The sequence below is a fragment of the Antechinus flavipes genome, chromosome 3 (genome assembly GCF_016432865.1).
Source record: "Antechinus flavipes isolate AdamAnt ecotype Samford, QLD, Australia chromosome 3, AdamAnt_v2, whole genome shotgun sequence".
NCBI classification, from domain to species: Eukaryota; Metazoa; Chordata; class Mammalia; order Dasyuromorphia; family Dasyuridae; genus Antechinus; species Antechinus flavipes.
Window position 1 is genome coordinate 90,353,847 of NC_067400.1, and position 11,496 is coordinate 90,365,342.

At 34.5% G+C, this 11,496-nt stretch overlaps 1 protein-coding gene across 4 annotated transcripts in view; it reads left to right on the forward strand.

Annotated features, from left to right (window-relative positions):
• ELF1 (E74 like ETS transcription factor 1) overlaps positions 1-10,112 on the forward strand; it is an 81,838-nt gene extending 71,726 nt beyond the window's left edge. For all 4 annotated transcript variants that reach the window (XM_051983876.1, XM_051983875.1, XM_051983877.1 and 1 more), the window contains one exon: positions 7,629-10,112. In XM_051983876.1, coding sequence (XP_051839836.1) covers positions 7,629-8,241 — 613 coding nt within the window. In that variant the 3' untranslated portion in view covers positions 8,242-10,112. The remainder of the gene's footprint in view (positions 1-7,628) is intronic.
• Positions 10,113-11,496: the final 1,384 nt, after the last annotated feature.

Consider the following 11,496-nt stretch of genomic DNA (forward strand, 5'->3'; position numbering starts at 1 on the left):
TTGGGTGGATTATTTTACATAAAGATTTTAGATTCCCACACTTGAAGGTTTCAGAGTAAACATTAGATTTATAGAATGATTATTTAATTCAAACTAATTTCAAGTGTAGAATTATGGATGGATGACATTTTCAACCTAGCGTGACTATTTACATAAGAATTCTATTTTTAGACTTTTTTTGGGGGGGCTAAGTCTATTGACTTAAATGATTTGCCCAGCGTCACACAGCTAGGAAATACTAAGTGTCTAAGGCCAAATTTGAACTCTGGTCCTCCTTACTTCAGGACTAGTGCTCTATCCACTGTGCCACCTAGCTGCCCCTAGACTCATTTTAATAAACAATTTTTGAGCAAAGATAAGTTTTTTTTTTTTTTTTAAATAACTTTTTATTGATAGAACGCATGCCAGGGTAATTTTTTACAGCATTATCCCTTGCATTCACTTCTGTTCCGATTTTTCCTCTCCCTCCCTCCACCCCTTCCCCCAGATAGTAAGAAGTCCTTTACATGTTGAATGGGTTACAGTATCTCCTAGATACAATATATGTGTGCAGAACCGAACAGTTGTCTTGTTGCACAGGGAGAATTGAATTCAGAAGGTATGAATAATCCGGGAAGAAAAACAAAAATGCAAGCAGTTTATATTCATTTCCCAGTGTTCTTTCTCTGGGTGTAGCTGCTTCTGTCCATCTTTGATCAATTAAAGCTCTTTTTATCGAAGAGATCCACTTCCATCAGAATACGTCCTCAAACAGTATCATTGTTGAGGTATATAATGATCTCCTGGTTCTGCTCATTTCACTCAGCATCAGTTCATGTAAGTCTCACCAGTCCTCTCTGTATTCATCTTGCTGGTCATTCCTTACAGAACAATAATATTCCATAACATTCATATACCACAATTTACTCAACCATTCTCCAATTGATGGACATCCTTTCATTTTCCAGCTTCTAGCCACTACAAACAGGGCTGCCACAATCATTTTGGCACATACAGGTCCCTTTCCTTTCTTTAGTATCTCTTTGGGGTATAAGCCCAGTAGAAACACTGCTGGATCAAAGAGTATGCACAGTTTGATAACTTTTTGAGCATAGTTCCAAATGAGCAAAAATATGTTTGATAAACATATAACAATAAACAGATAAACTTTTTGATTTTTGTATTTTTATCCCTAAACTTAGTGCCTGCCTCATAATAGATACTTAATACATGCTTATTGATTGAATAAAAAAGTTCTACTATATTATTAAAATAGTGAAAGAAATTTAAACCTCATTATTAATAACAAACTTTTAAACTTTGGATACTGGGGAACTAATTTAATTCTTAGAATAAGGGAAGAAAAAGTCAGATTCCTTAGATTTAGTTGAACACAACGAAAATTTTTAATCCTTACTTTTGGAGTACTCATTTGTCACTTCCTTTCTTCCTTTCATTTTTTGAGGTTTTCTTTTTCGTCATTTTTTAAAAAAAAGAGTTGGTTTTATTGGAAATTCATTTGGTAGTGAGTGTCTGCTGTTCCCTCACTTTCACCTCTTGGCATTTTGAACCTGTGGGAATGTTTATGCTTTTTAGGGATACAGTGCCCACAGTCACTTTGTTTTCCATTTCATTCTCCTTTTGGGCATAATAAAAGTGTTTTTCTACACCTTGAGAATAACTTTCACTTTTGAAAGAAATGATTAAGTTGCAGAATAGAATATCACACTTGATTATAAAAGTAAAATTCTATGTCACAAGTCAAAACAACATAATTGTCATATTGGATTATCCTCAGTCTAATATAATCTCACTAGAATATCAACTCCAAATGTGAAGAATGTCCTAAAAATATTTTAAATTCTCTACCTCATTGTGGATCTATCTCTGTTAATTTGTCATCTTATTTTAAAGCATATTTATTATTTTTAGTTTTTTAAAGGTAATGAATGCAGAATTTCCTTTTATATGAAGCAATATTTTCTTTGACTTATCTACTTCCCTTAAGTTTCAAAGATATTCTTCTAGTTTGGATAAATTATAACTTGAAAACTGATTTATTTATCCATTTCTCTTTTTTTTTCTTTTGGATAGTTATATGTGGTTCTAATTTATCTTTCTGGAGATAATTCTATATATTAAAAAAAAGGAGTCTTAACAGATTTATAACTGTATAAAGTTAGAATAGCTCCAGCCAAACTTAAGGTGAATTACAGTAATATATTTAATACATTATTAATTTCCTAAGAGTAGTAAAAGCTGGCAGGGGGAGGGAAGAGGAGGAGTGGATGAGTCTTATTATTTCTTTTAGATGTAAAATTAAGGTTTCAGAGGGCAGCATTTGAATTATATTCCAGATGAAATGTTGTTTGTTCATATTACTTCTTAAAAATTTTGATTACCAATGAGGATTAAGTTATTAGTACTGTAGTTTGTTGCTTTTTCTTATTGAATTCTAGAATCATCCATCCTTATTCTCTTTCCGTATCAAAGTGCTCTAATAACTCATATGAAAAGCCTAAGACAGCAAATAGAAAATGGTGATTGTGAAAACAAAAATAGCTAGGGTCACCCATTAAATAAGAGAAAACCCTCTACTAGCTTCTCTACTTTTTGGTTCATGTTGGTTGCCCCTAATCTGCAGCTTCTCCTCCAAAGGCTTTCCTATCTCTTCTGCCTTCTCCCTGCATACCTTCCCCATTTATCATTACTATTTTGGGCTTCTTCAGTGTGTTTGAATTCCCACCATTTCCTTTTGGTTTACTGTGCACAGTCATTTAAAAAAGTTGGATAATGCTTTCACTGCAAATAATAAAATCTCAGGGTACTACCTGTTATTAAATTTTAACTATCCACATGAACAACCTCAGCTAACTGGAATAATCAATTAAGAAAAAAAAAGGAGGGTAGGTTTAGAGAGATAGAAGAACAATTGAAGAGGGCTCTCGATTTTTAATTAGGAAGCTGGGTTGACTTCCTGCCATTTACTCCTACAATCACAAACTACCTAATATCATTGAGTCAAACTTTCTGTCTATAAAATGAGCATGATAATAATGTACTACATACCTTCCTGGTTGTAAATCCTTAGGTGCTATAGAAAATGAGGCTTTCAGTTAGGTTTTTTTTTTTTTTTTAAATTTGTACCCTTCTTGAAGATAGGTACTGTTAAGATTGTTATTTTTCTTTTTGTTCCAGCATTCATTAGAAACCCCTTGAACACAGCAGGGTTAAAAGTTGATTGAATTTTTTGAGGGAAAAAAGAAAGTCTTTTTATTTTTTAAAATTAAAAAAAAACACATGTAATTAATACAATTAAAGCTCAAATATATTAGTTATAGGATAGTCCTTTGACATCTTATTACTTTTTTGCTTTTATTTTATATATTACACAATTCCAAAAACATTGGTCCTGGTTTCTGAATCCACAGAGAAGGGAGAAAATGACCTTTGCAGAGGAGTCATTTGAGCTTTAGGAGCCTGATAAAATAGTAGCAAAAAGTGATGGCTCACAAATGTGAATATCAGAACATTCTTAGAAGTAGATCCAAAAATCTCATTATTACTATCAGACCATTTAGTTTGGGGGCAAATATTCTTACAAATAATAGTTGCTGTAATTATTATAGCCCAATACAATAATGGATATCTAAAACTAGTTGATGTATACTTTCTACTCTTACTATACTCTCTATAGTAATGTGCTAATTTTTTACACTTCAACAAGAGGCATTGTACAAAGACTAGCACATTTTTTATGATGTGAAGGCAAAGAGAAGAGGATGGAATAATTAAAGAAGGAAAATCAAGAGAGAACCACCTTTTGCAAAACAGAGGAGGCGAATATATCCAAAACAGCAATTAATACTATCAAGCTGCAGATAAGCTAAGAAGAATGAGAAATGAGAACAGGTCTTTAGATTTGGAAACAGTTATGTAATTAATAATTTGAGAAAGTAGTTTGAGAAAAAGCATTGGTAGGAAGCTATATTGTTAAGAGATTTGAGAAGAAAAGGAGTTTGGTGGGTTGGGAAGAGCAACAATTGAGAATAGTTGATGTTTAAAAATGTTTTGTGAATTTTTTAATAATTGCTTTCCAAAAAATAATTCATTGTAGTTTTTTTTTTCCTCTCTTATCTCTCTGCTTTTTACCCTCAGCCTAATTAAGGAAGTGGACAAAATTCTGCATTGTGCACCATCACTGTTGTGTAGAAAAAAAGTGTTTTCCCATTCATTAATCATCTAGAGTGTGCACTGATCATTGTATTTGATCTGAATGGTTTTGTATTTTAGTATTATCCTCATTTACCTGTAGCTGTTGTGAGTATATCCTCTTAGGTTGTCTTTTTTTTTTTTTTAATACAGATTTTCTCATATTGGTTATTTTCCAGGATACAATATTTTATTTTATTTTTCTTTGTGAGAAAAATTGAGATTAAGTGACTTGCTCAGGGTCATACAGGTAGTTGTGTCAAGTATGTAAGACCTGATTTGCAGTCAGATTCTCCTGATTTCAGGGTCCATAGTCTTATTCCCTGTTCCACTTACCTGAACCTGTAATATTTTCTTATGTTTATATCCTATAATTTGTTCATCTATTCCCTATTTTTCAGACCTGTTTGACAGACTCTTTATGATCCTATTTGGGGTTTTCTTGGTATAGGTACTGGAGTGGTTTGCTATGTATTTCTCCCACTCATTTTACAGATGAGAAAACTGAGGGGAAAAGGTTTATGTGATTTGTGTAGTGTCACACAGCTGGTAAATTTGAGCAGATTTGAATTTGGAAAGTCTTCTAGATTCTGGCACACTATCCACTTTACTACTTATTTGACCCATTCCGTAATCAGATAAGCATAAAACCTGGAACTTTTTGCAACTGCAAAAAACATTTTTATGAATATTTATTATAGTCTTATTTTAGCAAGAAGTTTGATAAGAGGGAACCTAAACATAGCATGTTAGCTTGATAGAATCAGAGAAAGGCTTTTACAAGATTGAGAAGATATAAAGATTTTTTTGTGAATTTTAAGGAGCTGGTACAGAAGTAATTTTCAAATAATGTGGAAAAAGTTGCCATCTGAAAAGATAAATTAAGAAGCTTCTGCTTGGTCCAAGAAGTCAGAAGTAGAATCAGTGAATGGAAGAAATACTAGAGGAAAGGTCAAGATAGCCTGGGAAAATAAAATCAAGGATTTCATAGGGAGAAGGAATAAATTGTCATTGGAGATCATAAAGCAGACTATTTGACCACTTAAATGAGGCTTGTGACTTTGAGGATCCCAAATGGCTTGCTTTTCTCCTGGCTTATTTTCCCCCCCTTTTTCCTCCTAATTTGAGGGACACCAGATTAAAATGCAAAGATGGTGACAATGGATACTGCTTCTGGGACATTTTAGGAAGATACAGGTACACCTGTAATTCATATCAATTAGCCATAGTTTTTGAGTTCCTTTTGATATCCAACCAGTGTTTTGGATGAACCATTGCAGACTTTGAGATACACTTTTTGAATCCTTCCACTTCAAACTGTCATTCACTCCCCTACATTTGTTCTTCTGTGTACTTTATCCATTCCAAAATTAATCCATATTATAGAATCACATCCTTCCAGTTGGGAGAACCTTGGAGTCCAGACTCTCTTAAAGGAGGTATATGGAGATATTTCAGAGAGTCTTTGAACTTGGATTGATTAAAAAAAAAGTTACATTTTTATTTTCATTAACTTCTGAGTGAAATGTAGCACTTCTCCATTTATTAAAAAAGCAAACAAACATTAATTGGAAATAGGGTCATATATTCCCTAGACTTCCAAAGGTGGTGTGCATGACACAAAAAAAGGTTAAGAGGATTGCAGATTCACAACTTTCATTTTAACTAAAATAAATAGAACTTGTTTATAATATTTAGAGCAATAAAGAATAAATGAGATATCAAGAACACATAATAATGGACAAAGACTTGCTGTTAAAACAAACCGTTTTTTCAGATACTAAAATTTAGTACAATGTTCCTTGGGGACAAAAAGACACTAGGAAGTGCCTTGGGGAAAGTATCCTTGAAACAGTAGCAGTGAGTCAGCTAATCGTTCAATGGATAGCATGCCAGACCTGGAGTTAGTAAAACAAATTCAGTCTAGGCACTTAGTAGCTGTGCAGTGTTGGACAAATTACTTATCTTCCATTTTGTCAGTTTGCTCATTTGCAAAATGAAGATAATAGCACCTGCCTCCCAAGGTTGTTATGAGGAACAGATGAGATAATTGTAAAGTCCTTAGCAAAGTACCTGGCATATTAAAAAAATGCTAAGAAATATTAATCTTTATTATTATTGCTAAGTAATAAAAAAGGAAGTAAGTCATGGATTAGAAACTTGTTAAAATCATTTGCTACAGTGTAGCAAACTACCATATTCTCTATGTATGCTGCTCTTCTTTTTCACTTTTATCAAATAGACATACCTAATATCTGTAATATTTGAAAATTTGAAATTTAGCCATTCCCACATATAAAAAAGCCTGGTAATCTTAAATACAGTTTAATATATTTATTTGTTAGAGTAGCTTAGTTGTTAACTACTTGAATTAACAATCACATCATCTTCACAATTGGCTAAATAAAAGTCTTCTTTGCAGCTTGAATCCAATTTAATGATGTTTTGAGGGAACTCAGCTGAGGTTCAGATCTTCAGCTTTATCTGCTGCATTCGTATTTTATATTATAAAATTCTATTTTCACCATTTTGATTCTCTGTTGTTATGCTCTTGTGAAGAAATACTATTATTGGTTATTTGGTACCTAGTAAAGGTTTTTTGATCCATTGTATGAGCTTCTTGTGAAGATAACAGAATTAAACACATTTAATGTAATTGAAAAGTAAACCAAGGAATCCTGCTGCAAAATGTTTTATCTTAAACAAAATTATGGTGATTGAGTTGTTCTTCAGAGGGAAAGAAGAGATTGGAGAAAGGGAGGATAGAGCATTCCCAAAAATAAAGGCTAGCTAGTGAAAAGGTACAGAGTGGAAATGATGGCATGTTTTTGGCAAGTAATAGCAAACAAGGCTGGTATAGTGTCATTGAATCAAAGATTAGTGGTTAGTACCTTTTAACAAAACTAGAGAGGTAGGTAGGAAGGGGCCATGCTGTAAAGAACTTTTAAGTTCCAAACAAAGGATTTGACATTTCCTCCTAGAAAGTAATGGGAGTTTGATTTGGTCGGGGTGAGGATGGGAAGGTGATGTGATAACACAGTGAAGGGTGGATCCAGAGGGGAAAGACTTGAGGCATGGAGATCAACCAGAAGGCTTATTGCAATAGTCCAAGCATAGGATGGTGAGGATGAGGACCTGCATCTAGATTGTGGCTATGGGAGTGGAAAGAAGGGTAACTTAAAAGACATTTAGGAATTATAAAGTGAAAAATATATTTTTAATGAGAACAATCACCACTTAAGTTTTCTATATTTTATAGTCTTAATAGGCGTCTCCATATGGGGATGTAGGCCATACTGGTCATACAATTAACTTATTCCTGCCAAAGAATGACATTTAAAAAAAAGTCTGGTCATCATAATTTTTCATCTTAAAACACATTAAAGATGTCTGGATGTGTTGTCATTGTTCTTGTTTCTGTTTTGGAATTTCAACAGGACTCTGCAGACTCCTACCCAAGTTCCTGTAGTGGTTTCTCCTGGGAATCAGCAGTTGCATACAGTCACACTCCAGACAGTGCCACTTACAACAGTCATAGCCAGCACAGATCCAGCATCAGGAACTGGGTCTCAGAAATTTATTTTGCAAGCCATTCCATCATCACAGCCTGTGACTGTCCTGAAAGAAAATGTCGTGCTGCAATCCACAAAGCCAGGCTCTCCTCCTTCGTCTATTGTTTTCAGTCCTGCCCATGTTCTTACTAGCAATGTCCAGACCCTTTGCAATGGGACAGTCAGTGTGACTTCATCTCCGTCCTTCAGTGCTACTACTCCTGTGGTGACCTTTTCCCCTCGAAATTCACAGCTAGTTGCTCACCCACCAGGCACAGTGATCACTTCAGTAATCAAGGCGCAGGACACAAAAGAAACTGTTATACAAGAAATGATAAAACAGGAGGTGGAAGATAACAGGATAGAAGACCTTGAACCAGAACAGAATATTGAGCTGCAGTCACAGCCCATTGTAGTGATGGTGTCAAGTTCTAATGGATTCCCACCCCATGTGACTGTGAGAAGAGACAGTGAACATTTGGAGTCCCATTCTTATTAATATACCAAACAAATTATGGATGATTTTAAAAAAATTACTGCAATATTTTTTCGTTGTGTATAAAGGATTTGATTCTGAAGCAAATGTTATAGAGCACTGTAATTTTATAATTAATTATTAGTCAAAACTTAGTTTTGCTTTTCTGTTAAATGTTTAAAAAAAAATCTGCACCTGCTCCAAGGACATATTTTAGAATTAAAGCATGAAGGAACATGCATTTTATATTATGAAGGCTTTCTTTTCAGATCTTTGTCTCAGTTGCTATAATGTATCTTAAAAAAAAACAAAACCAAACCAAAAACAAAACCTTCTTTCTAATTCTACATTATGGTAGCTTTTCTGTTTCCAATGTAAATATATTAGTTAAATATAAGGCAACAGTTTATGTAGAAACTATGTTCATTCCACTTCAAGCTTAACAATAGCAAATATCAAGTGACTTATCTCATGATATATTTTAAAAATTGATTTCTGTTGCCCATCTACTTCCCATTGTAACACCATATAATAAAAAATTTGGTGTGCAAAATGTAAAATGGAGGAAAAAACTCAAAACTTTAAGCATTCTTCAATCTATGTTGCTTTGCAGGGGCAAACTAGAACAGTGCTGGAATGGTTTATTCTGAACTTTTTTACTTTCTATGTGATCTTGACTACATCAATTAATTTCCATTTCCTCGTGAGAAATTAGGTGATCTTTAAGATTCTGGCCAGTTCTCAAATACTGTAATTTCCACACTCCCATAGGATGAAAAGAATTGCTGTTATCTGTTAACATGTTATCAAGTTGGGCTCTAGGTCCTTTAGTTCTAAAATACTCTGATTTTAATAGTCTCATACTAAACATTTTATTTCACCATTTAAAATAATCAAGTTTTTGTAAATAAATTACACCTGAGGAAACAACATGTAAGAGTAGTTCTTGATCAGCCTTTTTTTTTTTTTTTTTTTTTTTTTTTGCCAAATTATCTATCTATCTATCTATCTATCTATCTATCTATCTATCTATTGTCTACTTGGATACTTTGGAGATTTCATTAACTTCTTGTAGACTACCTAATGACATTTAGTAAATGTTGGCTATGATTTACTAAATGATATATGTGTGTGTGTGCGTGCGCGCGCACACACACACACACACACACACACACACACACACTAGTAGTCTGAATGAGGAGAGGGTACATTTTTTAAGTGCCTACTTAATTTTATTGAAAAATTTTAGCTTTGAGCCAATCTGGTTCACTTGTCAATAGCTTATAAAAATTTAATCTTTCTGTTCTTTATGTAATAGTGATGGGGGTGGGTGGGAGTGGGATTTGTATACATATATATGTGTATATATACACACACATGCTCAACTGCACACACACACATAAATGCATACATATCCAGGCTTTTGAAGATGGAGTAGTTTTAGAATACTTTTTCAACTGTAAATATTGTACATTTAATTTCACAAGGAAAAAAAAATTAAGTTTTCAACAAATTTATTTCCTAGTATAGAGATTTTTATAGATGAAAAATCATTATGTTTAGAGGCCTAATGTTATATGTATTCATATTATTATAGAGTGAATTTGTATTTAAGGACACATTAAAAAATTTTTGAAATTCCTAAATTTTTTGTATTTTAATTGGTTTATTACTGAATAAATCATGTGAAAAGTTCAAGTATTCTTGTCTGTTTTTAGGGCAGGCTATTTATTTCTAAATATTGTATACTGGAGAATGTTTCCTATATAAGATTTATATACAGTAAGCTTTAAGCAGAATATTTTGTTAACTATAAAGGATTACATGTAAGTACTTGAATGAATGAAATCAATCTTTTTGGATAGTGAAATAAAACTTTTTTCTCATGATGAAAATGCCTTTTTACCTAACAGTAAGTAGTCTGCTCTTTAAGGCTATGTAAATGTTTGCCCCTCTCTAAAATCATCCCCTTCATCATTTCATTCAGCAAAATAGTATTCCATCACATTCGTATACCATAACTTTTTAAACCATTTTCTAATTGGACATCTTTCCAGATTCCAAATCGTGAGCATCAATGTGAAATGCATTTTTTTTCCTATGTAATTATTGGTTTTGCCAGAATCTGACTAACATTACACTAAAAATAAGCATGCTACAGGATTAGTAGAAACATGGTTGCTTTTGATGGACGACCTGATCATTGCTGAACATTAACAATTGTGAAGATGTTTACCAATGTCCCGCCTTACCGTGCCAAAATCAGAATGATAAAAGTGCCCTAGTGCAGTAAGCAAAGGGATTAAAGATCATCTTTCTGCCCCTTTACCAGATGAACAAGTCTAAAAGAAATGAAATCTCTTCTGGGATTCAAACCTAAGAATTCTTACTGCAAATCCAATATTAGACCAAAAGGGTAAAAACACAGGCACACGCCCCTTTGCAGGTGGCTCCGAAAGCAACTAGAGAGCCCTAGTTTTAAACAGCTCCTGGAGCTCCGCCCGGGAACTTTGGGTCGTAAAGCCTTCCCTTTCCCCCAGTTTAGGTATAAAGCCTTCTTGGTCGAGTTCAGCCAGGGAAGAAACAAATTGATCTCGACTCAAAATCCTCAGCATTCCACGCTAACGGGCCTTGTTTCCACTCCAGGGTCGGATCCCCTTTTACCCCTGCTATTTTACTTTTATTTTCCTTTTCTCCCCATTAAAAAGCGAGGGAGTAGCTATTTACTGCTCCGACGTCTCCGGAAAGTCGGAGAGAGCAGGAGACTGCTCGGTACTAAGAAACGGAAGCTGGACCTCAGACCACAGTCCCAGCCTGGCAGGTAACAGGAGCTGAGGAAACCGGAAGCATTACATTCAATACACGGAAGTCACAGTTCCCACTGCCTCTGTCTTCCGTCAGGTCTAGGATGTGTAGTCACTCTCGGGCTTGTTGCCCGGGAAAATTCGAGATTGTGGCATGGTGACGTGACACGGCCAGTCGGCGTCGCAGCGCGTTCTGTGCGCCGTTACGTAAGGACGGCGGCTGAGGCCGGAAGCAGCATGTGTCCTCTGATCTTGGGTTCTATAGTTTAGTAGGAAACCGCCCTTCCTGGCTACCTGTGTGTCTGTGGGCCAGCCTGCCTACCTACTCGTCTGGCCGTTGTATCTGTCACTGCCTTTTTTCCTTTTCCTCCATACTAGCTAGCTGTGCGACCCTAGACAAATCTAACACGGTAGAATGGGAATTATAAAAGCTTCTACCTTACAGAGTTGTGAGGATCAAATGAATTATTTGTAA